Below are 27,012 nucleotides of genomic sequence, written 5' to 3'. Positions count from 1 at the left end.
ACTTTTTTTTTTTGCCTCCTGGGTTATCACTGGGGCTCGGTGCCTGCGCTACGAGTCCACTGCTCCTGGAGGCCATTTTTCCTTTTGTTGCTCTTGTTTATCGTTGTTGCTGCTGTTGGATAGGATAGAGAGATGGAGAAGACGGGGAGAGAAAGACAGACACCTGCAGACCTGCTTCACCATCTGTGAAGCGATCCCCCCTGCAGGTGGGGAGCCGGGGGCTTGAACAGGGATCCTTATGCCGGTCCTTGTGCTTCACGCCACATGCACTTAACTGCTGTGCTACCATCCAGCCCCCACATTTTTTTCTTCATGAGAAGTGGGATCAAATCAGGAGCCTATTACATCTGCAAGTCCTGTGTGCTAGTTACTGTTGCACAGTACTGTGTAAGACAAGAAAAACTTGTGCTGGGCAAAGGTGACAGCATGATAGTTCCCAGGTTCAATCCCTCAGCACCACAGCACACCAGAGCTAAACAGGGCTCTAGTTAAAGAAAAACTTGGATTTTGTAAGAGAGCAAACTCAGCTGGGACAGTGGCACATCCTAGCAAATCCCCATCCTCTAACTGGCATTCCTTCTGAACCCCTGAAGCTTTTGGATATCTCCAGGCTTGTGAGAGGGTCTGCCCCATGCAGCAGACCACAGCACAGCCCCAACACCTGCTTACCCAGCAGGGACAGGGTTCCTGAAGGCTCTGTGCGGTGGCACCCTGCAGCAGGCCTCCACGACCAAGGATGGCTGTTGAGTCTGTCAGGTGAGCTTTTCACAACCATGCTAAGAAAAAGCCCCGGGAAATGGCTCACCTGAGTAGGGTGCCTGGTTGGGGCCATCTTGTGGAAGGAAGCTTTGGTGCTGTAGCGTCTTGTCTACTTCTCTGAAAGTCAGCTGGGAGCAGGGGGCCCCAGGGATTAAACGGGCCCCACATGAGCACATACTCACCAGTCTGAGGTCTTTCTGAAAGCCTCAACTTACTCCCATGCGGTTCTAAAAATTAATTTCATTAAAAATAAAAAGGGTTGGGCAACGGGTTAGGTGCACAGAGTATGCAGCTCAAGGACCTGTGCAAGGGTGCTGGCTTAAGCCCTGGGCTTTCCACTGGAGGGAGGTCGCTTTACTAGTAGTGAGACAAGTCTGCGGGTGTCTGTCTCCCCCTCCTATTTCTCTGTCTTGTACAAGAAAATGGAAAAAATGGCCTCCGGGAGCAGTGGATTCACAGTGCAGGCGTCGAGCCCCAGCCATAACCCGGAGGCAAAAAAAAAAAAAAAATAAGAAACCACTGACGGGCACAGGTGAGTGCGCCTGCTGACAAGTGGAGAAGTACGGGGCTGCTGGATGAAGCTTCAGGAAATAGCAACAAACAGGCTGCAGAACTGCAGGAACTTTTAATATCCGTCTGAACACTGACGATACTCACAGGGTATTGTGGTAAGATGAGAAAATGCCACGATATAGTCTCTGTGTTTGACTTCTTTTGAGAAGAAAGATGCCTTTTAAAATGTAACTTTCTTAGAGATTGTCTGCAAATACCCTATGTAATAGCCTTCTTTGAATTAAAATATAAATGCTGATTCCAATATTCCTAACATGTCTTGTTATCTCATGAAACCAATACGCTTTTTTTAAAATACAAATTTCAACTTAGAATTTTTACAAACAATTAAAAAGCTCACCCCCACTCAGTGAACATTCTCAAAAAGCAAGCTTAGGAAAAAAAAAAAATTAAATTACAGAAGGCACTGAAGTTAGCAAAAGCATCAGTAACTGGTTTTGCTTGGAGTGAACGTGGTATGTCCACACAATGGTGCCTGTGGCAGCGATGGGCTAGAGACCTCCATGCTGGAGATGGGGGGGGGGGGTGGTTTGCTGAGCAGTGGCTAGACTGAGGCACACCCCTCAGAAAGAAATGATTTCTGTGCCGGGACACAATGCCCTTTTATAATGGGAACTCCAACTGAAGTGAACCTAAACCGCGGGATCCACTGTGAACCTAGGTGTGTTCATACACCACTCATCACCACCACACTGCCAAGGACATGAAGGGCTCCAGAGCTGGGCAAAGAATAGCATCTGACTGCTGCAAGTTCTGAGTGCCCACCAACTCCAACTGCCAGAGACAGTTCCCGAGAGAATGCTAGTAGCATCTCCCTAATCAGCACTTTAATGGCCCGTATCGGGTTCACTTCGAGCCTAAGACGTGGCCATAGCCTGTGTGTTTCTGGGCGGGCGCCAGCCCACCCGACCACCAGGAAATGGCAGAGGGTAGTCTACCACTGAGAAGTCAGAGGACCCTCCCTTAGAAAAGACGGTGCTAACCCATCCTCCAAGAACGGCATCTGGCATGCCCCCTAGCAGCTGGGCATGTCCTTACCAGAGTCCTCAGAAAATCCGGATCCTTGCTTTCATCAGCTCTCCAAACAACAGACTTTATATACAGAACATTAGCATTTTCTAAAATTTGTTCACTCTCAAAGCGAGGGCTGAAAGTTAACTGGCGTCGTCTTTCATACAATCCTGGAACAAACATGGCCCTTTTCTCCTTAGAAATGGGGGTGAAGTGCAGTTTTATAGGCTGGTGGGCTGTGCCAGGAGCACCAGCCTGTGGAGGGGGCTGCCATGTGCTGGGCTGTAGCGGCTGGGGCTGCCCCTGCTGGGCAGGAAGACGGTGCTGGCCCTTCCAGGACTGCCGCTCCCCAGGCTGCAGCCACGTAAGCATCCGGCGTTGGCCAGCTGAGACTTCCACCTCCCCTTCAGCGCAGGACTCGGCCAGCTGAGAACCAAGGAAGCCTGTGAGCCAGGCAGGGCCAAGTGGCCACACCATGGCTGTCAGTACCGCCCCCAACAGAGCCCGTGGCCATGGTCAGGGCGTCCACTACCCCAGAGCATTCCCATCCCTCTGCCAGGCTGTCAGCCATCCCCTTGGACGGCCCTCCCAGCTCCACTGTACCTCTGCCTGGCGGCCGGCGAGAAGCAAAGCACAGCGGCCCTCCAGCTGTGCACGGTGGGGTGCAGGCGGGGGTCCACTTCCACACCCTCCAGCGCGGCCAGGACGTCCCGGTCCAGCTTGGACGGCTCCTCTCTGGACGGAGTCGGAGGAGAGAAGCATGTCTCCTAACCGTGCACCCAGGGCCTCCTCGTCCCCACACACCCCCGGCCTTGACCCCAGAGCCCCTCACGTCTCCTAGACTTGCACCCCAGGAACCCCTCACCCCCCTCGCGTCCCCCTCACATGTCCCTCAGCCTTGCACCCCAGAACCCCCACCCCTCATGTCCCCCAGCCTTGTCCCCAGGACCCCCTGGTGTCACACCCCTCCCCACACTGTCCAGTGTGCTCACAAGCTGCAGCGTACCCCAGGAGGAAGAGCCTCTGGACAGGCCCCCTTGTGGCTGGCAGCCCTGCGGGCTCCGAGGGGGCAGAACCACCACCCCGCTGGAGTTCTTGGCCGTCACCAGTGGGCTCCAGGCTCAGCCCAGCAGCCGCAGTGGACATGTCGCTCTCCGCCTGTGTCCGCCTAGCCCTGAGCGTGTCCGCGGTGTCTGGTGATTCTAGGTCAGTGTCCACGCTTTCTGGGCCTGGCACCAGCATCTCTCTGGCCTCCGTGTTCTTACTGGGAGTCTCGGAAAAGCTCATCTTATCAAACTCAACAGTCAGACTGGAGATGGGCACCAGCATGGCTCCCTCTGCACCGGTGGCCTGAGTTCTTCTCCCAGCCAGCACCTGACTGCAGAGCCCGTTCCGGCTGTGCTGGGGACGGGCTGGGGCTGAGCCTCGGACGACACCCCTCTCCTGCTCCAGGGGGAGGATGCCGCACCCGGAGTCTCCAACAGCGCTTACTGCGCTCTGGGTGCTGCTCCGAGCCGTGTTCTGCCGGTTTTTGATCTCTTCCGAGGTCAAGTCTTCATCTTCATCAAGAAATGCACCCACAGAGATGGAGTTGCTGCTGTTCCCAGGACGGCCTGTGCGGGGGGAGGGAAAGCAGCTCTTCAGAGACAAGTGACAGGAGCCAGGAGGTACCCACCCAAGTGCAGCCCCAATCCTCTCAGCTAAAGCCACACGCGCCCACGCAGGACCTGCCCAGAGCACATAGGCACTGCCGCCAGGCAACAGACACAGGCAGGATGTCAAGATATCAGGGAACAGGAGGGAAAGCCCATCCTGCTCTGCCAAGAGTGCAGAGGGATGCATGTGGCCACCTGCACACTCTCTCCCAACTCTTCGTGTTCCTATGGCATACAGACTTTATTTAATTATTTTTTTTCCCCTCAGGGATATTGCTGGGGCTCAGTGCCTGCACTATGAATCCGCTGCTCTTGGAGGCCATTTTTTTCTCTCTTGTTGCCCTTGTTTTAACCTTGTTGTGGTTATTACTGTTGTTGATGATGTTGTTCGTTGTTGGATAGGACAGAGAGAAATGGAGAGAGGAAGGGAAGACAGAGAGGGCGAGAGAAAGACACCTGTTGACCTGCTTCACCGCCTATGAAGTGACTCCCCTGCAGGTGGGGAGCCGGGGGCTCGAACTGGGATCCTTACGCCGGCCAGTCTTTGTGCTTTGTACCACGTGCACTTAACCCGCCGCGCTACCTCCCGACCCCCTAATTCATTCATTTTCTTCTAAATGAATTTGATAGGACAGAGAGAAATTGGGGGTGGGGGGAGACACCTGCAGCACTTGCTTCACTGCTCATGAAGCTTCTCTTTCCCCCAGCAGGTGGGGCCCACGGCTTGAAGCCAGGCCCTTGTGCACTGTCATGTGTCAGCCAACCAGCTGTACCACCACCCAGCCTCTCACTGAATTCTTCTTGATGCACAGCTTCATTTTCTCCAGTTTCTAGCTGGGCTTTTCTGCCTGCTTGCAGCTGTTGCAGATAGTCTTCTAGTGTCTGTAGGCCCTCCTGGGAGGAGAGGTCAACAAAACAGTCCAGGAAGTCCCAGTATTCAGCCCAAGGGTACTTCAGCTCATGAGCCAGGTCCCTGCAAGAATAAAGCAGTTCATCAGTTGTAGAACAAGAATAAAATCTCACAGGCCTGACGACAGACAGACACCTGGTGTGGCGTCTGTGACCGCGCCTGGCTCTGTCCTGAAAAGGCAGAGGGCGCCCTGGCCTTCGAAACAGCTCTTCCCTGCGGGGCGTCCCTGCACCAGCACCCACACTGCCCGTAGCAGGGAGCTCTAGAGGCAGGAGGTGAAACACCGTAAGTGGGTGGCTATGATTCTGGCTTGGGCCCTGCTCATCAGGACTGAGATTTTTTCAGATTTAAGCCTGAACCTGAAACCAAGCTCACATCTTTAAAAAAAACTCTAGCTGTGCTGGTCCCACGTGCCTGAGGCTACAGTTCCCCCCAGGAGACCAGACGTGTGTCCTGGAAGGGGGGACTTTCTCTACTGCACGTGAAGCGATTCTAAAAAGCCAGCAGCCACTCCATGTACCTGCCCACTCTCTCCAGGCCTCTGTCGGGATCTGACTTCCTGACGTTGTGAAAGAAGCCTGCTTTCTCTCGTGGCGGTGTTTTCCAGAGTCTGCGAAAGTTTTCTGCCTGTGAAGACAAACGTGGCATAGAGCAGCAGCACTGCAGAGCTCAGTGGGTGGCTGCTCAGATCCGGTGCCATGCCCGCCCTGGGGGCAGTGGCCAGGTTCCTGGGCGGACACTGTAGACCCTCCGTCCAGGGCAATTCCTCTTCACATCCCACGAAAGGAAAAGGAAACAAATGCTGATGCTCATAAGCCACTCTTACTTGATGCTGATCCTTCTGCCACCCCAGAGCTTGCTCACTGTCATGGCGTGAGCCTGGACTGTGCATAGCAGAGCTCTCTCTCTGGTCCTCAGCTCTGAACCTGGGACCTCAGAGCCACAGGTGTGAAAGTGTTTTGCTTATATAACATCATCTTCCAGCCCAAGGACATTTGTTGAGCGGGGGAATCACTCACTCACAGGTCAGCATGGAAGATAAACAAGTTTAAGAAGGAAACTTGAGGGGTGCCAAGCAGTGGTGCACCTGGTAAAGCGCACACATTACACTGCACAAGGACGCGGGTTCAAACCCCTAGTCCCTACCTGCAGGGGGAAAGCGTCACGAGTGGTGGAGCAGAGCTGCAGGTGTCTCTCTGTCTCTTTCCCTATTTCCTCCTCCCATCTCAATTTCTCTCCTCTGTCTCTATCCAATAATAAAAATGTTACAAAAAAAGAGAGAGAGAATTGGGCGGTAGCGCAGCGGGTTAAGTGCACATGGTGCCAAGCGCAAGGATCAGCATAAGGATCCCGGTTTGAGCCCCTGGCTCCCCACCTGAAGGGGAGTCACATTGCAGGCGGTGAAGCAGGTCTGCAGGTGTCTGTCTTTCTTTGCCCCTCTCTGTCTTCCTCTCCTCTCTCCATTTCTCTCTGTCCTATCCAACAAAGACGACATCAATAACAGCAACAATAATAACTACAATAAAAAAGAGGCAACAAAAGGAAAAATAAAAATATTTAAAAAAATTTTTTTAATTAAAAACAAAAAAGCTTGCTGGAATGGACAGTAACAGCCTGGCTAGGTTGCCCCACTGGAACTGGTGGCTCAGGCTCAGGCACTGGGAGTAGCCCAGAGAACCTGTATCCCCCTCAGCCAGGCTAGCAGTGACGATGGGCTCAGGGCACCCACCTCATCACCAGCTCTCTGGCTGAGTGAGAGCTTATGCCTGAGGCCAAAGCACACAGGAGGCAGGACTCACCTTGGAGGGGTTCAGCGGCCCCACGTAGGCTCGCAGGGTGGGGGCAGGGTCTCGGGGGCTGCCTGCTCTGTGGCAGACGGGAGAGTCCGCGGCTGTCTGGTCTGCAGACCACAGCTCCCCGATGACCGGAGGCGAGTCTTCTGCTCTCAGGAGAGGAACATAGTAGTGGCCTGGGGGTGGGGGGTGGGGACAGAGGGTGAATTGCAAACCACAACTGCCTGGGCAGTGTGTGCCCATCACATCACATCACATCACAACACATCACAGGCTCTGCAAGTGATTCAACACACCCCAACAGTGATGGCTGCACAAGCCAGGGATGGGCACGGCTACTTTGTACTGAAGGTGCAAGCAGCCCAGGCTTCCTCTGCCGGACAAGGGGATGTGGGCGGCAAAGCCATCGTTCCCTGTCCTGATGCTGCTGTGTGCCAGGACACAGATGCCCAAGCCCCAGAAAGGTGAGTGGGCAGGAAGCACAGCCACTGGGCTGAGGGGCCTGGGCGGGGAATACAGAGCTTCCTGCAAGGAAGGCAGGCTGTTGGGGCCTCAGGGCCCGGCCTTCCCGGTCCCTGCCTTCTCTGCTGGCTTCACGTGTTCTGCCTGAGGACAAGGTCAGAGGCACCTGCTGTGGAAGAGGCCTGCAGAGGCTGAGGGGCCGAGAGCAATGCCAGACTGGACATAGTGATCTTAGAGAAAGCCAGGGTTTCAAAGGAGGCCAGAGGGTACCACCAGCAGCAGACACAAACTGGAGTGGTCAGGAAACAAGACGGAGCCCTGAGAGGGGCTTTGGGGGAGGCACATGCCACCATGTCCTCAGAGCACTCTGGACAGGGACCAAGTGTCCACCTCATGGGCACGAGGTGGGCAGATACTGCCTGGCCCTTCCCCAGGCCATCAAGAGTTACTTACCCATCAAGAGTTCTCTTATCCACTCTTTCAGTTCCACAGATTTATTTTTGCTTCTTTCACAAATAACCTATTTAGAAAATATAAAGTCAAACACTCAAAACTTTACTCCATCACAGTTTCACTGTTAGAGCGATTTCATGTTATAAAGGCAAGTTTTTCGTTTGTTTTCCCCAGAGCCCTGAACTCCGGCTGTCGGTGGAGCTAGGGACTGAGCCTGGAGCTGAGCTCAGGCCTGCAAGTCTCAGGCACAAACTCTGTGCTGTCTCCCCTGCTCAGCAAGCTGTTTTTTTTTTTTTTTTTTTTCCATCAGGGTTATTGCTGGAGCTTGATGCCTCCACTGCGCAGTGTCCATTTACTTACTTTAATAAAGGGTGAGAGAGACAGAAGAGACAGCTGCAGCACTCCTCATGACAACTCTGCCCTGCGGGTTGGAGCTAGGGTCTGAACTTGGGTTGTCTGTCACATACGTGGTCAATGTGCTCCGTACCTTCCTACCTGCTGGACCAGCACCAGGCCCCATTAAAAGCAAGTTTTAGAGTCAACAAAACAAAGCCAAGATGCCAAGTATTTCATGGTCCCATCTGGGCACTGGCCTGGTTGGCAGGCCCTGAGCCTCATACCTGAGGCTCCTGCTGGCCCTGGTATCAAGTACGCAGCGAGGTGCTGTGGCTCATCTCTCTCTCTTTTCTCTGTAATGTTTTATTTATGAGAGAGGTGCAGAAAGAGAGGGATAGTGGACCTAGAATTGCCAAAACAATCCTGAGAAGAAAGAAAAGAACCGGAGGCATCACACTCCCAGATCTCAAACTGTATTATAGGGCCGTTGTCATCAAAACTGCTTGGTACTGGAACATGAATAGACACACTGACCAATGGAAGAGAACTGAGAGCCCAGAAGTAAGTCCCCACACCTATGGACATCTAATCTTTGACAAAGGGGCCCAGACTATTACATGGGGAAAGCAGAGTCTCTTCAACAAATGGTGTTGAAAACAATGGGTTGAAACATGCATAAGAATGAAACTGAGTGGTCCAGGAGGTGGCGCAAGTGGCTAAGGCACTAGACTAATTTTGATACTATACAAATCAACTTTGACTCCTTGGAAAAATGTAGTGTTAAGAATTTGCAGCTGCTGGGTGGTGGCACAGCCGGTTGAGGGCGCAAAAATAAAAACAAAAAGGGGGTTGGGCAGTAGTGGACCGGGTTAAGTACACGTGGCACAAAGCGAGGGCTTGTATCAGGATCCTTGTGTGGGTCCTTACACTTTATACTATGTGCGCTTAAACTGCTGTGCCACCACCGGTCCCCAAGTGTTTTGTTTTTACCAGAGCTCTGTTCAGCTCCTCTGGCTTACGGTGGTGTAGGGGGACTGAACCTGGGACTTTGGAGCCTTAGGTATTAAAGTCTCTTTGCATAAACATTCTGCTAGCTGCCCCCACCCAGAGAGAGAAGTATTTTTTTAATATTCATTTATTCATTTTCCATTTTTGTTGCCCTTGTTCTTTTATTGTTGTAATTATTGCTGTTGTTATTGATGTCGTCATTGTTGGACAGGACAGAGGAATGAAGAGAGGAGGGGAAGACAGAGAGAGGGAGAGAAAGACACACACCTGCAGACCTGCTTCACCGCCTGTGAAGCAACTCCCCTGCAGGTGGGGAGCCGGGGGCTCGAACCGGGATCCTTACTTCGGTCCCTGCACTTTGCACCATGTGCACTTAACCTACTGCACTACTGCCCGACTCCCTGAGAAGTATTTTTAAGTAACTGAGAGATGTCTAATGCTTTTTTTGGGTTACATTTTATTTTATTTATTTGTTTTTCCCATCTTTTATTATTTAAATTATAACAGAGACTGAGAGAAGCAAGGAGAGAGATAGGAAAAAAGAGAAGGAGAGAAAGAGACACCTAAAACCTGCTTCATTGTTTGTGAAGCCTTCACCTGGAGGTGGAGACTGGGGACTTGAACCTGGGTCCTTGCACCTGGTAGTCTGTGTCTTACTGGTGGTGCCACAGCCTGGCCCATGCCCCATGCCCCATGTTTTTCAAATGCTGTCTACCACATAGGGTTTCATACTGAAAAGAACAACACATACATAGGCACTCAAAAAGATGGCTAAAACTGTAGAGCTGTCTGGAAATTTTATTGTTTTTTGTCTAAGTATATGTTTAACTTAATATTTATTTCCTTTTGTTGTCCTTGTTGTTTTATTGCTGTAGTTATTATTATTGTTACTGATGTCATTGTTATTGTTAGGACAAAGAGAAAATGGAGAGAGGAGGGGAAGACAGAGAAAGACAGACACCTGCAGACCGGCTTCACTGCCTGTGACGCAACTCCCCTGCAGGTGGGGAACCGGGGGCTCGATCCAGGATCCTTACGCCGGTCCTTGTGCTTTGCACCACATGCACTTAACCTACTGCGCTACCGCTCGACACCCCTATGTTGAACTTTCTAAAGCAAGTCAGCACGGCTCATGTAACAATAGTCGCTATCAAAGAGAATTCACCACCTGAACAGGGCCTTACAGACCCTACGTCTAAAGGGTGGGGTCAGCTAACAGTGCCAAGTCACGGCACAACTCACGCCCATCTTCCAGATCACTTGATGGACTGCTGTCCCCCTCTGGTGCACTCCGCTCAGTTTCCCGGGACTTGTGTGCAGGTGGCAGTGCAGGGAGAGCCCTAGGGCAGTAGTCAGTACACACTGGGCTGGTTTAGCATCACCATCCTCACCTCCACTTCCACCCGCTCTGTTCTGACCCTGGACAGCTTCAGGAGTCCACAGAGAAGCTGGTATTAGCCTGTAAGCTTCTAAGGACATTTAACCAACTGTTTCAGGAACACAGAGTCAGCAGACGGGCTGCTCCTCCCTCCTGGCATAGAGGTGGCCTCTGGCAGAGTGTATCTGCCTCTGCGCCACGTGCTGACGTAAGCCCAGGGCTCGCATCTCCAGTTCTCCTCTGCTGGAATAAGTCACTCCATGCATTTTCACTCTTAACATCATGTACTAATAGCATTTTTAGGTACTTACATTTTCAGGAGTTTTATCAAATTTATTTCTTGGGTCTTTCACTATCAAAGGATGTGAAGAAAGCACATTGACAACATCTGCATTCCCAAACTTACAAGCAAAATGCAACGGTGTGTCATAGCCCTGAGGAAAGTGTGGAGGAAGAACACTTAATTCTCATTCACACTTCTTAGTCTCACAAAGTTGCACTCAGACAAACCCCTCAAATCAAAACACTAGGGGGGGTCGGGCGGTAGTGCAGCAGGTTAAGTGCAAGTGGCGCAAAGCTCAAGGACCGGCTTAAGGATCCTGGTTCGAGGCCCCAGCTGCCCACCTGCAGGGGAGTCGCTTCACAAGTGGTGAAACAGGTCTGCAGGTGTCATTCTTTCTCTCCCTGTCTCCCCCTGCTCTCTCCACCTCTCTATCCTATCCAACAACGAATGACGTCAACAATAACAATAATAACCACAAGGCTACAACAATAAGGGCAACAAAAGGGGGAAAAATGGCCTCCAGGAGCAGTAGATTCATGGTGCAGGCACCGAGCCCAGCAATAACCCTGGACGGAAAAAAAACCCCACAACACTGTGAAGCCATTGGTTTTGTGACTGGAAAGTAACTGTTGCTGGCTGGCGCACGTTCAGTGTCCAGGGTCGAGCCTCGGTGCTGGCCAACTGCCTGGGCCCAGACAGGCCGGGCCCGTGCAGCCTTGTGACCTCAGCTCCAGAATAAATCAGCCCTAAACGTGTCTGTGCAGAGTAACCCACCCGCATCACGTGGAGCTCTGAGCTCCACGATGACGCCCCAGCATGGACTCTCCGCCAGTCTACAGACCAGGTCTCAGCAACAGCAACCGAAGGGCTTGGCATGCATCCTGCCTAGCACGGTCCTGTCTGCTGGGGTGCGGTGGAGGGGCTCAGTGTAAGCGGGGCCTGTTTCCCAACTATGTGACTGAAAGCTGCGCTCAGTAAAGGCCCTCCACATGCACAGGGACACGCCTACAATTAACTGAGAGGTGCTGAATACCCACCACTTTGTCAGGTGTGTTCAGGTACAGGTCGACGATGTAGGAGGTGCGTTTCTGCAACATGCGTGTGCTGTCATCTGGGTACATCAGCCGCATAAACTCCATGTTTTCCAGAGTCTCCAGGACCAGCTGGCAGATGGAAGCCTGGTTTTCTTTAGCAGCAACGTGCATGACATTGTACCGACATCCTTCCTGAGGGAAGACAGTGCACCGTGAGGCGTGTTTGTCACATGTACCCTTCCTGAGGGCAGGCAGTGCACCGTGAGGCGTGTTTGTCACATGTACCCTTCCTGAGGGCAGGCAGTGCACCGTGAGGCGTGTTTGTCACATGTACCCTTCCTGAGGGCAGGCAGTGCACCGTGAGGTGTGTTTGTCACATGTGGTCTTTTGAGGCAAAGGACGCTGGAAGCAGGCTCACCTGGACGATGGTTGGGTTATCCCCCGAACCGATCAGGTACCGGGGGTTACTCCAGACTAGTTCACAGAAGGTGTCTTTTTCTCCCTTCTCTACAGCTTTTCGAAGTTTGGAAGTGAGGTCTTGTGTTCGAGGATTTTTATAACTGTTGGCTCTCTCCTTATTTACCGTTTCTGACTCTGGTAAGTACAAGCCGTCTGTGGCTAAGAGACAGAATTTAAGAATGCTTAACTTCACAAACACTTGCTTATCAACCACCGTATGCTACAAGGAGGGGAATAAAAATCCCTCCCAGAGAAGTGACCCTTACAATGCACAGGGGAAGGTGTGTCCTGTCTGCTGTCACGGCAGAAAGACCTGGCCATCTCAGCAGGTGGAGGAAGAAGGAGGCCCCTGGCTAAGGGGACGGCATCAGCAACCCACACAAGGTCTTGCAAACACATGGGGCCTTCCTGAAGACAGAGTGAGCCCACCGTAGTGTCTGCTGCTTTACTATCTGAGAATTTCTGAGAAGCCTTCCTCAGGGGACTTGTCAAACAGAAGAGGATTCTGTGGCTGTTCAACTCTTCCAGTTTTTCACCTAAGCTCAAGTTAAGCTCAACAGAGGAATTGAGGGGCAGCTGGGACCTCCAGCAAAGATCACATGTCTGCAAGGAGGGAGGCCTCTTTCTGAAGCCCCATCAGCTTGGGAAGAGAGAGGAAGACACCAAGGCGGGGTGACGCTAAAGTCTGGGGCTTCACACGCATAACTGCGGAGGTCCAAGCACTGGCCGAGCCGAGCCAGGAGGCCTGCAGGAAGTTCCTGGCTGATAGCTTCCACAGTAAGCCCAAGTTTTACTGGATCTCAAGGGGCCTAAGCAGAAGTGAGTCGTGGGAGAAAGAGCAACAGGTTTGGGGGGTCTCAGTATCTGGTTAAGCTCCAGAATCCCACAGGCACTGGGACAGATGGAGACAGAGGGAAAACAGATGGGGTGAGGGTGGCTCTTCCCCTGCTTCTTCCTCAGCCTCTGTCCACTTTAGCTCTGTCACCCAGACCCTATCATCTCTACCTTGTGGTCCCCAGTGCTACTCAAATCGTACGACTAGCCCCATGGCCTGGGCCTTAACTCTCTGCTTCCCAAAGTAGAAAACACTAGTTACCAAGTATCAGGAAACAGGACAGAAAACACCTTGTAGGAAAACACTTGGTATGAAAATCTACAGTAACACCAAGGTCTGCTGCATGGTTTACCTTTTAACCTAGCACTGTTACAGAGGGGTTCTGTTTTCACAGGAGAAGGTGGTAGAGAGGATTTGTTTGGAGATGGGACATAGTCACAGATTCCTTTAGCAAATCTCTCAGCATCTTCTCTGTTCGTAAAAGCTTTAAATCGAGATCCTTTGATCATCTTGACAGCTTGTAATGCTTCTTTTTTATCTTCATAAACATGAATCCTTTCTACAAGGGAAAAGGTACAAAAAAGAAAGTTAAAGAATAGGGAGTCGGGCAGTAGTACAGCAGGTTAAGCACACATGGCACAAAGCACAAGGACTAGTGTGCAAGGATCCCAGTTCGAGCCCCCGGCTCACCACCTGCAGGGGAGTCGCTTCACAGGTGGTGAAGCAGGTCTGCAGGTGTCTGTCTTTCTCTCCCTCTCTCTGTCTTCCCCATCTCTCTCCATTTCTCTCTGTCCTATTCAACAACAACAACATCAATAACTACAACAATAAAACAACAAGGGCAACAAAAGGGAATAAACAAATAAAAGGTATAATTAAAAAAAAAAAAAAAGAGATGAGGAGTTGGGCGCACAACCATCTCACTCACATCTGAAAGGCCCTAGGCTCGGTCAGACACAGTTGCAGTCCGGTCATTCAAGATCTAAGATGGTTTTCATACTATTATTTCATACTTTTATTTATTTATATTTGCTTATTTTCATGAGAGAAATACAGGGATGGGGGGGGTTACCGGGTGGTGGTGCACCTGGTTGAGCGCACCCATTACAATGCTCAGGGATCCGGGTTCAAGCCCCCAGTCCTCCACCTATAGGGGAAAAGCTTTGCTAGTGGTGAAGCAGTGCTGCAGGTGTCTGTCTCTCTCCCTCTCAATTTCTGTTTCTTTCCAATAAACAAATATAATTAAAAAAAAAATACAGGAATGGGGACGGAACACACACACACACACCCAGAGCCCTGCTCAACTCTAGCTGATGGCAGTGCTAGGAACTGTACCCGGGGACGCAGAGCCTCAGGCATCAAAGTCTTTTTGCAGAAGCACTGTGCTGTCACCACCGGTTTACTTTATAGTTTTCATAAGATTGCGGGATGGCTGAGGATACAGCAGTTGCCTTGCCCTGGCTTTAATTTACTTTATAGTTTTCATAAGATTGCGGGATGGCTGAGGATACAGCAGTTGCCTTGCCCTGGCTTAAATTTACTTTATAGTTTTCATAAGATCTATTTATTTATGGGCTCGGGATGGCTGAGGATACAGCACTCGCCTTGCCCTGCTTCAGGCCTTGGCCTTAATACTTGGTACTGCAGGATCAGCACCTAGCACTGTGCAGACGTGATACACTGTTTCATTCCCTGGTGTCACAAAACTAAAACTAAAACTTATTATTAGTTTTAAATGTTTATTTACCAATGAGAGAGGAGACAGAACCAGAGCATCATTATGGCAAGGTACTGACTGAACTGAGAGCCTCATGCTTTTAACCTCTGTGCCACCACCCAGGCCGCAAAGTGTGTATCACGTGGCACCAGGGGTGAACTTGGAGCCTGGCACCTGCACCACATCACAGAACAGCTGCCTGAGCCCACTTGCTCATTTTTTCCCCACTTTAAAAAATTTATTTATTTTCCCTTTTGTTGCCTTTTATTGTTGTAGTTATTGTTGTTACTGATACTGTTGTTGTTGGACAGGACAGAGAGAAATGGAGAGAGGAGGGGAAGATAGAGAGGAGAGACAGACAGACACCTGCAGACCTGCTTCACCGCCTGTGAAGTGACTTCCCTGCAGGTGGGGGAGCCGGGGGCTCGAACTGGGATCCTTACGCTGGTCCTTGTGCTTAACCCGCTGCGCTACCACCCAATCCCCATCCCTCTCTCTAAGTCATCTATCTTTATTATTGCTATCTTTATTCCTCTGAAGGTCTAATAACTCCACTAAATAGTGCTTTTTAACTTTAATATTATTTATTTATTATTGGACAGAGATAGAGAAATTTATAAGGAAGATGGTGATAGGAAGGGGGGGAGAGAGAGACATTTGCAGCCCTGCTTCACCATTCCTGAAGCTTTCACCCTGCAGGGGAACCAGGGGCTTGAACCCAGGTCCTGGTAATGTGTACACTTAACCAGGTGCACCACCACCTGGCTCCCTCACTCCCGTTACTTAAAGAATTAAATAGAAAGTACAGCAGTGCTGTGGCATCTGTCCTGCTCAGTACATGGAGGGACACGCTGAGCATGGCAGCTGAAGGCTGTGAACACACAGCTTGTTCCCTAGCACAACAAAAAGATGAGTGGGGGCACCTCTGCACACACATCACCATGTGTGAGGACCCGGGTCCAAGCTCCAGGTCCCCACCTGCAGACAGGAAGTTTCACAAGTGGTGAAGCTGTGGTGCCAGGGACTCTGCGAGTCTCTCTTTATCCTCCCTTCCTTCTCAACTCTTTCTGTCTCTGTAGACGCAGGCACCAAGTCCCAGCAACAAACAGATATTCATGGTGCAGCCCGGGGGGTGGCACAGGGCACGGAGTGCTAGACCCTCAAAAGCGTGAGGCCCTGAGTTCAGTCTCTTCACTGTATGCCAGTGCTATCCTGGTTTCCTCTACTCCTCTCATAAATGGATCTTGACATTAAAGGGAAAAAAGAGCTATCAAGGGAGGGGGTGGGCCACAGAGTTCTGGTGGTAGGACTTGTACCCCTCTCACCCTGTGGTCTTGTCTATATTTCCACTTTCTAAATAAAAATTAAAAGAGAAAGAGAGAGGGTGGGAGTAGATAGCATAATAGTTATGCAAAGAGATTCTCAGACCTGAGGCTCTAAAGTCCCAGGTTCAATGCTCCAGACCAGCATAAACCAGAGCTGAGCAGTGCTCTTGTTAAAAAGGAAAAGAATGGCGCAAAGCACAAGGACCAGCGTAAGGCTCCCGGTTCGAACCCCTGGCTCCCCACCTGCAGGGGAGTCGCTTCACAGGCGGTGAGGCAGGTCTGCAGGTGTCTGTCTTTCTCTCCCCCTCTCTGTCTTCCCCTCCTCTCTCCATTTCTCTCCTATCCAACACTGAACGAAATCAACAACAACAATAATAACCACAACAAGGCTACAACAAGAGCAACAAAAGGGGGAAAGATGGCCTCTAGGAGCAGTGGTTTTGAGGTGCAGGCACTGAGCCCCAGCAATAACCCTAAAGGCAAAAAAAAAAAAAAAGAAAAGAAAAAAGAAAAAGAAGGGAGTTGGGCGGTGATACAATGGATTAAGCGCACGTGGCACAAAGGACAAGGACCAGTATAAGGATCCTGGTTCGAGCCCCCGGCTGCAGGGGAGTCACTTCACAAGCGGTGAAGCAGGTTTGCAGGTGTCTATCTTTCTCTCCCCCTCTGTCTTCCCCTCCTCTCTCCATTTCTCTATGTCCTGTCCAACAACAATGACATCAATAACAACAATAATAACTACAACAATAAAACAAGGGCAACAAAAGGGAAAAATAAATAAATATAAAATTTTTTTTTAAAAAAGGGGGCTGGGAAGTAACACAGCAGGTTAAACACAAGGACCGGTGTAAGGATCCAGGTTCGAACCCCAGCTTCCCACCTGCAGGGGGGTTGTTTCACGGGCAGTGAAGCAGGTATGTAGGTCTCTCTCTTTTTCTCTCCCCCGTCTCCTCTCCCCTCTCGATTTCTCTGTCTTATCCAACAACATCAATGGCAACAATAACAACAAGGACAACAAAAGGGGAAAAATAGCCTCCAGAGGCAGTGAATTCCTAGTGCAGGCATAGAGCCCCAGGCCCCAGTGATAACCCTGTAGGCAAAAAAATAAAATATAAATATAAAGATTCATGACACCAGGGAAGTGGCTCAGGCAGCAGAGTCCATGCCATTGTGTATGTGAGGTGCTGGGTTCAATCCTAGGAAATGAATTATAATTTTTTCCAAAAAAGACAGCCAGTGAATTAGTTCCCTTGGACAGTGAGCTACTTTGCTGTGTCAACAACCCAGGTTTGAGCCCAACCCCTACTACAATGAATGAGGCTCTGTGCTATGGTTTCTTTCCCTCTCCCTCTAAAAAGAATCTTTTTAAAGAAAGAAAAAAGTCAGAGCTTTTTATCAGGAGATATTTTACCCAGCAGTGCACACACTTCACTATGTGTATCTGGTAAGACCCGGGTTTAAGCCCCACCACACGGGGAGCACCAGGCCAAAGGGAACGTTCAGAAGCAGTGGGTGGTGCTACAGCACTTCCCTCTCTCCCTCTATCTGGAAAAAGATGGGGGTGGGGGGGGGGGTCTCCCAACAGCAGAGGACATTTGCAGAGTATCAATTGGAAAAAAAAATCATATAAAAGTTTTCGGAAAATTGTAAAAAGGTAACAATGAAGATGGGGTAGACAGCATAATAGTTATACAGAGATTCTTATGCCTGAGGCTCTGAAGTCCCAGGTTCAATCCCCTGCACCACTGGTAAGCCACAGCTGAGCAGTGCTGTGGTTAAAAAAAAAAAAAAAATGTTAACAATGATTAATTTGGGGTGATATTTATGGTGGTTAAATTCTTCTTTGTTCTCCTCCTCTGTACTTTGCGATCTTCTAATTCACCTTTCCCTGGGGGAAAGCTCCCTGGGAGCTTTAACTTGCACATTGAGGTTTCTGGTTCCAGCACTAGTACCGCATGTACCAGAGCCATCATCTGGCTTATTTTCTTGTTTGTGTGAAATTCTCTCTCATATATGATAAAAAAACAAATCTGAGTGGCTCACTTGTACAGCACACACATTACCACAAGCAAGGACCAGGATTCAAGTGCCCAGCTCTCACCTGGGGAAGGGGGGTGTCACAAGAGAGAGAGAACAGTGCTGCAGGTATCTCTCCTCTCTGTTTTGCTCCATCTCTCCTCCTCTATCAAAAAAAAAAAGAGAGAGAGAGAAAGAAAGAAAGAAAAAGGAGGGGACAAAAAGAGGCCACTGGGAACGGGAATGTTGGAATTGTATAGTGGCTGAGTACCAATGACAGCCCTGCTAGCAAAATCAACTCATCAGTAAGTCTAAAATAAAGAGACTGGTAGTTCTACACCAAGTAAAAAAAAAATCTGGTGTGTGGGGGAGGTCAGGCGGTAGTGCAGTGGGTTACGTGCACATGGCACAAAGCGCAAGGACTGGTGTAAGGATCCCAGTTCGAGCCCCCGGCTCCCCACCTGCAGGGAAGTTGCTTCACAGATGGTCTTTCTTCCCACCCCGCCCTGCCCCGCCCCTGTATCCCTTCCTCTCTCAATTTTTCTATGTCTTATCAAACAGGAAAACCAACAATAATAATAACAATGATAAACAACAAGGGCAACATAAGGGGGAAATGGCCACAGGAGCAGTGGATTCATAGTGCAGGCACTGAGCCCCAGCAATAACCCTGGAGAAAAAAAAAAAAACTCTGGGTGGAGGGTGAGGGTAGATTTTTAGCTTCACTATAGGGGGTGGGGGTAGAGACACAGACCTTTGGTGGTGGGAATGATGTTAATATACACACTATAATCTTATAAATAAGTCACTATTTAATCAATGTGAGAGGGGAAAAATAGATTGAATGTCTCAAACTTTGATGCATAAAGCCCAGTTCTGAGTATATATTACTTCAATCTAAGCACTTAAGGCTTCAAGTTGGTAACCTGACTGAATTTTAAGAGTGGGCTTAAATTGTTAGTACATTTCTTTTTTTTAATTTTTAAAATTAGAATTTTTTTATTGTCTTTTTTTATTTAATTGGCTAGAGAGAGCCAGAAATCGAGAGAGAAGGGGGGGATAGAAAGGGAGAGAGACAGGGAATTGGGCAATAGTGCAGCAGGTTAAACGCATGTAGCGCAAAGTGCGAGGACCGGCGTAAGGACCCCGGCTGGAGCCCACGGCTCCCCACCTGCAGGGGAGTCGCTTCACAAGCAGTGAAGCAGGTCTGCAGGTGTCTGTCTTTCTCTCCCCCTCTCTGTCTTCCCCTCTTCTCTCCATTTCTCTCTGTCCTATCCAACAACGATATAAATAACAACAATAAAAAACAAGAGCAGCAAAAAAGGGAATAAATAAATAAACAAATAAGGGAGAGAGACAGAGAGATACCTGCAGCCCTGCTTCACCACTTGTAAAGCTTTCCCCCTGCAGGTGGGGACTGGGGTTTGAACCTGGTTACTTGCGTCTTGTAACGTGTGTTCAACCAGGTACACCACCATCCAGCCCGTTAGTACATTTCTAATAATAACTTTTTCTTTGAAATATTATATAACCTGTATCTTAGACCAGGGAGACCAGAAGCAACTGGCTGCATCACTATATAAGAATTCTTTTTGGGGGTCGGGCGGTGGCGCAGTGGGTTGGGCGCACATGGAGCAAAGCCCAGGGACCGGCGTAGGGATCCCGGTTCGAGCCCCCGGCTCCCCACCGGCAGGGGAGTCGCTTCACGGGTGGTGAAGCAGGTCTGCAGGTGTCTGTCTTTCTCTCCCCCCCTCTCTCTGTCTTCCCCTCCTCTCTCCATTTCTCTCTGTCCTATCCAACAACAAAATAACATCAACAATGGCAATAATAACCACAATGAGGCTGCAACAACTAGGGTAACAAAAAGGGGAAAAAATGGCCTCCAGGAGCGGTGGATTCATGGTGCAGGCACCGAGCCCAGCACCTGGAGGAAAAAAAAACCCTGGAGGAAAAAAAAAAAGAGTAAGAGTTCTTTTTATTATTATCATTATTTTATTTTTTAGCAGGGCACTGCTCAACTCTGACTTATGTTGGTTCAGGGGATTGAACCTGAGACTTTGGAGCCTCAGGCATGAGAGTCTCTTTGCAGAACCATTATGCTATCTACCCCTCCTCTGCAACACTATATAAGATACAACTATATGTAAATAGCATTAAATGACATAAATCATGGTGAGATCTTCTATGATACAGCAAATCCTAACAACAGGATTTTCAAAATCAACCAAATTTCCAAATAACTTGATATAATAATAATAATCTATTGCCTTCTTAAACCTTACGACAGAAGGAATCTTTCCCATTCTCTACAAATCCATATTTCTCCGTCCTAGAACCTGTGGGGCGGGGATCATTTGCTGGCTGGTTTCTCTCGACCCACACCAACTGATACTGAATCTGTTGATCTCAGCCTAATCAGCGCAACCAGTACCACCTCAACATGTTTCATTTTGGATTATATTCAGAGACAGCAGGTGTGGAATGTCAACCCTTCCTTCAGCTTCGTTACTCTGGTGAGACCTTTCCTAGCTCACAAGACTCCTTAATTCCATTGAGGTAGTAAATTTCCTAACAAAACCTCAGAACCTAGATATAGACCAGGGCCCATGAGATAAGGTGATGTGCAAAATATATACTTCAAAGCAAAAGTGCGCAATAGTTTGCAGTGAGTCAATAAGTGCAGCAAAAAAGTAGAAAGACCTAAATGAAATAAAATTTAAAAAACACCATAAAGCACCTAATCAAATAGTTTCTACTTAGGCCATGACACCCTCCTCACATACTTCCTGTTTCCCTTCCCTCAATCACTCCAAGGCTAGCCGTGTCAGACAAAGTGAGGATGAAAAAAGCCGAGTAAGGGCAAGAGACCAGCACACTTCAATGATGACTCTTTAGTCACCACCAGGCCACCCCATCACCTGGGGCCCTAGTCAGGGAGTCCTGGGGTCCTCACACAGACATGATGGCCTAGACCTCTAACAGATCCTCTCTCCACTGTCACTGGTCACCTCCATCAGGAACAACATAATGGGCCCCTCTGTGGCCCTATAAGACCTTGTCCTCCATGTGGATCAACAATGGTAGGGAATGTTCCATTCTCTGAATGGGAGGTTGGATAACACACTCTACCACCTGAGGAAGACGGGCAATGAGTGCATGTTCCCAGCTGTGACCACAGAATGTGAGCTCAGACCTACAGGGATGCAGAGGCTACACAGGCTCCAGATCAAATTGATGGGGTTTATAATCAACAATATTTAGATACTTTCCCATATTTGGGAATTACTCTCTTCCCTGATCCAGCTTTCTAGTGCTATTCCCAACTCCGATACCATCTCCCCAGACAATACTTTTGGTTCCAGTTCAGGTAAATATTAGTAAAGTCATGGGCCCCATGGAATATACCTAAAATAGACTTACTAGCTTTTTCCAAAATGGAGACCCCAAATCTCATCTGCTATATTCTTTCCTTTAGGTTCCTTCTTTCTTTCTTTCTTTCTTTTTTTTTTTTTTTTTTGCCTCCAGGGTTATTGCTGGAGCTTGGTGCCTGCACCATGAATCCACTGCTCCTGGAGGCCATCTTTTCCCCTTTTGTTGCCCTTGTTGTTTTATCGTTGTTGTTGTTACTGATGTTGTTGGACAGGACAGAGAGAAATGGAGAGAGGAGGGGAAGACAGAGAGGGGAAGAGAAAGACACCTGCAGACCCGCTTCACCACCTGTGAAGCGACTCCCCTACAGGGGGCTCGAACCAGGATCCTCGCCCCGTCCTTGTGCTCTGCACCACGTGCACTTAACCTGCTGCGCTACTGCCTGACTCCCTTTTTATTTAAAATATTTTTTTAACTTTTTAAAAAATATTTATTTATTCATTCCCCTTTGTTGCCCTTGCTTTATTATTGTAGTTACTGATGTCATTGTTATTGAATAGGACAGAGAAAAATGGAGAGGGGAGGGGAAGACAGAGAGGGGGAGAGAAAGACAGACACCTGCAGACCTGCTTCACCGCCTATGGAGCGACTCCACTGCAGGTGGGGAGCTGGGGGCTCGAACTGGGATTCTTACGCTGCTCCTTGCTCTCTGTGCCACCTGCGCTTAACCCACTGCGCTACAGTCCGACTTCCCTTGTTCTGCTTTCTAACTTAATGCTTTTTCAGCCATCAAGCTGCAGATGCTACCATGACACCAACCTGACTTCCCTGGGCAGACGACCTCACCCGTGTGTCCTGGAACCCCGCCTCCCCAGAGCCCTGCCCCACTGGGGAAAGACAGACACAGGCTGGGGGTGTAGATCCACCTGCCAACACCCATGTACAGTGGGGAAGCAATTACAGAAGCCAGAACTCCCACCTTCTGCTCCCCATAAATATTTTTGGTTCACACTCCCAGAGGGATAAAGAATAGAGAAGCTGGGAGTCGGGCGGTGGCTCAGTGGGTTAAGCGCAGGTGGCACAAAGGACAAGGACCAGCATAAGGATCCCGGTTCGAGCCCCCGGCTCCCCACCTCAGGGGAGTCGCTTCACAAGCGGTGAAGCAGGTCTGCAGGTGTCTGTCTTTTTCTCCCCCTCTCTGTCTTCCCCACCTCTCTCCATTTCTCTCTGTCCTATCCAACAACAATGACATCAATTAACCACAATAATGTTAAAAAACAAGGGCAATCACAAGTAGAACCTGAAATGGAATTGGCATATTGCACCCAAGTAAAAGACTCTGGGGTGGGTGGGTGGGGAGAATACAGGTCCATGAAGGATGATAAATGACATAGTGGGGGTTGTATTGTTAAATGGGAAACTGGGGAATGTTATGCATGTACAAACTATTGTATTTACTGTTGAATGTAAAACATTAATTCCCCAATAAAGAAATAATTTTTTTAAAAAAAGGGCAACAAAGGGGAAAATAAATAAAATAAAAAAAGAAGAGGAATCACATAGTGTGCATCTTTAAAAAAAAAAGAACAGGGAAGCTTCCAATGGACAGGATGGAATACAGAACTCTGGTAGTGGGAATTGTGTGGAATTATACCCTGACCCTGTGGTCTTGTCAATATATTTATTTTATAAATAAATTAAAAACAAATAAATATAAATGAAAAATAAAAAGTCCTGGTGACAATAAAACAAAATAATCAAATCAACTCCCCCTGCTGTCCATGCCTTCCCACCTACGTCAGACAGGGCAGTCCTACTACGTTACCGTTTCTCACTGGGGTGTCTTCATATGCTGGGCACACACCGTAGTACAGAGGTGGCTCTGTAGAGGCCCTCACGGAGGCCTTGTGGCCACCAGTCCCAGTCGTGGCACTGAAGGGCATCGAGCAAGTGCTAGACATTACGGCATCTTCCACTGGAGGGTTCAAGCCCACACTATAGCCAAAATCTCTGTCTTCAGGAAAGCCAGCCTGCTCAGCCAACCTTCCTGCAGCAGACTGCAAAGTCCTCTGTGAGTCCTGGCTGAGAGCTGTAGCAGTCGCTGCATGATGGTCAGCTCCGTGTGCTAGCAAAGCCTGAGCCAACTTTTTCTCAAAAATGAACCTTGTGGTTGACGTGATGGGTCCACATTTCAGTCCGGCTTTGACAATCTCTTCTCTAAGGTCATCTGGTTTCAGGAGTTTCAGTCGAGCCAAGATGGTGTCCATTGTCATTTCATGTAGGCCTAAGACAAGGAAGATCAACGGGATGGCTGAAAGCACATCACATTTTTAAAAATGCATTATAAAAGCTAGCTTTAAATTTCAGGGTGGGTATAGACAGCATGATGGTTATGCAAAGAGACTCTCCTGCCTGAGGCTCTGAAGTCCCAGGTTCAATCCCCTTCACCAGCATAAGCCAGAGCTGAACAGTGCTCTAGTAAGAAAACACAAAAATAAAGTTGGGCGGTAGCGCAGTGGGTTAAACACACATGGCGCAAAGCGCAAGGACCGGCGTGAGGATCCCAGTTCAAGCCCCCGGCTCCCCACCTGCAGGGGGGTCGCTTCACAAGCAGTGAAGCAGGTCTGCAGGTGTCTTTCTCTCCCCCTCCTCTCTCCATTTCTATCTGTCCTATCCAACAACGATGACAGCAACAACAACAACAATAACTAAAACAACAATAAAAAACAAGGGCAACAAAAGGAAAAGTAAGTAAATACATATAAAAATTTTTCTTAAAATAAAATAAAATAAAGAACATGAATATAATCGCTTGCAGGGGTCGGGTGGTAGCACAGTGGGTTAAGTGCAGGTGGCGCAAAGTGCAAGGACCAGTGTAAGGATCCCGGTTCGAGCCCCCAGCTCCCCACCTGCAGGGGAGTCGCTTCACAGGCGGTGAAGCAGGTCTGCAGGTGTCTTTCTTTCTCTCCCCCTCTCTGCCTTCCCCTCCTCTCTCCATTTCTCTCTGTCCTATCCAACAACGACGACACCAATAACATCAAAAATAACAACCACAACAACAGTTAAAAAAAATAACAATCGCTTGTTTAACCTGGCGCACTACCGTCCACCCCCCCAGCCCAGTCTATGATCTTCATGAGAATTTTTGTTGAAGGTTTTTGTTTCCAAATCTCTAACAGTCCAAACAAACTGACAGCAGTTTCTGACCTATTTGGGTAAGTTTCTCACCACCCAGTACCACCCTGAGCCAGAGCATGCATTGTGAAAATGCAGGAGCGTTTGATTCTTGCTGCCTCGAGTTACGTTGGGAACGAATCCCGTGGAAGCCAGTGAGCGGTGCCCATCTGAATATAAACTGTGGAGTCAAGCAGGCAGCTCTAGCAGATCACAGAGAACTACACAACTTGCTCTGGTCTGACACTTCTCAGATGGGCTTGGGGGAACCAGGAGATGGGTCAGCAGATAAAACGCATCCCCCTTCCATGGTGAGAACCTGGGTTCGAGATGAAGCCTGGCACCACACGAAAGCACGAAGGGTAGAAAGCAGCTGCAGCTTCACGCACGGTGGAGCAGTGCTTTGGTGTCTTTTCCTCTCTCAAATATACAGAAAAACAAAACTGGAAGGGGAGGCCACTCAGTGCTACTGTACATACATACGGTCCTAGGTTCATGCCCTGGTGTTGCATCAAAGAAAAACAAGATGAAGAGGAGGAGGAGAAAGAGAGTCGGGCGGTGGCGCAGCGGGTTAAGCGCAGGTGGCGCAAAGCGCACGGACCGGGGTGAGGATCCGGGTTCGAGGCCCCGGCTCCCCACCTGCAGGGGAGTCGCTCGCTTCCCAGGCGGTGAAGCAGGTCTGCAGGTGTCTGTCTTTCTCTCCCCCTCTCTGTCTTCCCCTCCTCTCTCCATGTCTCTCTGTCCTGTCCAACAATGACGACAACCATAATAACTACACCAACAATAAAACAAGGGCAACAAAAGGGGGGAAAGCAAAAAAAAAATAAAGTCTGAACAAGTACAAGCGATGGGGATGTCACCTTTATGTCGTTAGCTCTTAGGCGCCCTCCAGAAAGACCTGCTGAGCACAGCCGCAGCCAGGGAACCGCGGGCACCGGGGCAGGGGTGAGGCGCAGCCACCACACCCGGGAGGGAGAGGCCAGGTGCGGGCAGGCCCGACTGAGGTCCTGACAAGGCTCCACTGGTCGCCGTGTCCCTGCCTCAAGCCTGTCCCAGCGCGCAGGCCGAGGCCGAGCAGCCGCGCCACACTGCCCAGGTCATTCACACCTCGGGTCGGAACAAGACCCAATGGGCGGGAGTCGGGCAGCGCAGGGTCGAGCGCACTGGCGGAAAGCTGACGGGCATCAGGATCCGGGTTCGAGCCCCGCAGAGGCGCAGACACCCTGTCAGCTGTTTCTCTACTTTCAAAACAAGGTGCTGAACACGGGGCGGTCTTGGGGGCAGAACCTGGGCCACAGGACAGGGGACACCAGGGGGACGTGGGACAGAGGGACGCCAGGGAGACGCGGGACAGGGGGACGTGGGATGGGGACACCAGGGGTACTCGGGATGCCAGGGGGACGCGGGACAGGGGGACACGGGACAGAGGGACACGGGACAGGGGGACACCAGGAGGTCGCGGGACAGGGGACACCAGGGGGACGCAGGACAGGGGGACACCGGACAGAGGGACAGGGGACACCAGGGGGACGAGGGACAGGGGGACGCAGGACAGAGGAACACCAGGGGGACTCGGGACAGGGGGACAGGGTACACCAGGGGGTCGAGGGACAGGGGGACACCAGGGGGACGAGGGACAGGGGGACGCAGGACAGAGGGACACCAGGGGGACGAGGGACAGGGGACACCAGGGGGACAGGGGACACCAGGGGGACGCGGGAGAGGGACGCGGGACAGAGGGACAGGGGGACACCAGGGGGATGAGGGACAGGGGGACACCAGGGGGACGCGGGACAGGGGGACGGGGACACCAGGGGGACGCGGGACAGAGGGACTCGGGACGCCAGGGGGACTCGGGACACCAGGGGGACTCGGGACAGGGGGACGCGGGACAGAGGGACAGGGGGACACCAGGGGGACGCGGGACAGAGGGACGCGGGACAGAGGGACACCAGGGGGACGCGGGACAGGGGGACACCAGGGGGACGCGGGACAGGGGGACACCAGGGGGACGCGGGACAGAGGGACACCAGGGGGACGCGGGACAGAGGGACACCAGGGGGACGCGGGACAGGGGGACACCAGGGGGACACGGGACAGAGGGACAGGGGGACACGAGGGGGACGCGGGGCCACGGCCGGGACAGCTGAGGACCAGCTCAGACGCCGTGGGCGCGGGGCCCGGTGGGGCGGGCGGCGCCGGGTGAGACCCGGGAGGCCGCGGGGAAGGCCCAGCCTTACCTGGGCGGAGGGCCGGCGGCGCGGGCGGAGGGCGGAGGCCGCGCTTGTCCAGCTGCCGCACCAGCCAGCGCACCGCCAGCAGCAGAACCGACGCGCCCAGCAGCTCCCAGGCCAGCGCCGCCCACTCGGCCGCCAGGCGCGGCCACAGCATCGCCGCGGAGTCCGCTCGGCGATCGCGCCACCGGGATCCAGGCCCCCGGCTGCCCGCCGCGCCTGCGCCTG

General features: G+C 50.7%; 2 protein-coding genes across 3 annotated transcripts in view; one reads left to right on the top strand and one right to left on the bottom strand.

Annotated features, from left to right (window-relative positions):
* PGAM5 (PGAM family member 5, mitochondrial serine/threonine protein phosphatase) overlaps nt 1-1,578 on the top strand; it is a 9,470-nt gene extending 7,892 nt beyond the window's left edge. The window contains exon 6 of one of the 2 annotated variants that reach the window (XM_060192694.1): nt 677-1,578. In XM_060192694.1, the coding sequence (XP_060048677.1) occupies nt 677-809 (133 nt within the window). In that variant the 3' untranslated portion in view covers nt 810-1,578. Of the gene's footprint in view, nt 1-673 lie in introns of both variants that reach the window. The other variant, XM_060192693.1, reaches the window with a different exon arrangement.
* ANKLE2 (ankyrin repeat and LEM domain containing 2) lies at nt 1,363-27,012 on the bottom strand. Its single transcript, XM_060192692.1, has 13 exons — nt 26,791-27,012; nt 23,202-23,660; nt 13,302-13,508; nt 12,074-12,273; nt 11,659-11,847; nt 10,650-10,772; nt 7,617-7,683; nt 6,708-6,877; nt 5,429-5,535; nt 4,790-4,971; nt 3,350-3,956; nt 2,947-3,078; nt 1,363-2,769 (listed from the first exon to the last, which is right to left on the bottom strand). Exons 1-13 carry the CDS (start codon nt 26,939-26,941, stop codon nt 2,565-2,567), a joined length of 2,799 nt encoding a protein of 932 aa, XP_060048675.1. The 5' UTR covers nt 26,942-27,012; the 3' UTR covers nt 1,363-2,564.

Source organism: Erinaceus europaeus, chromosome 6 (genome assembly GCF_950295315.1).
Source record: "Erinaceus europaeus chromosome 6, mEriEur2.1, whole genome shotgun sequence".
NCBI lineage: Eukaryota > Metazoa > Chordata > Mammalia > Eulipotyphla > Erinaceidae > Erinaceus > Erinaceus europaeus.
The sequence above is the reverse complement of the archived record's forward strand: the minus strand, read 5'-3'. Positions and strand labels throughout refer to the sequence as shown.

Coding starts and splice junctions, on each gene's coding strand:
- ANKLE2 (XM_060192692.1), bottom strand. CDS start 26,941: ATGCTGTGGCCGCGCCTGGCGGCCGAGTGGGCGGCGCTGGCCTGGGAG. Junction 23,661..26,790: donor GCCGCCGGCCCTCCGCCCAG/GTAAGGCTGGGC, acceptor TCCTTGTCTTAG/GCCTACATGAAATGACAATG. Junction 3,957..4,789: donor TGTGCATCAAGAAGAATTCA/GTGAGAGGCTGG, acceptor CCCCCCGCACAG/GCCGTCCTGGGAACAGCAGC.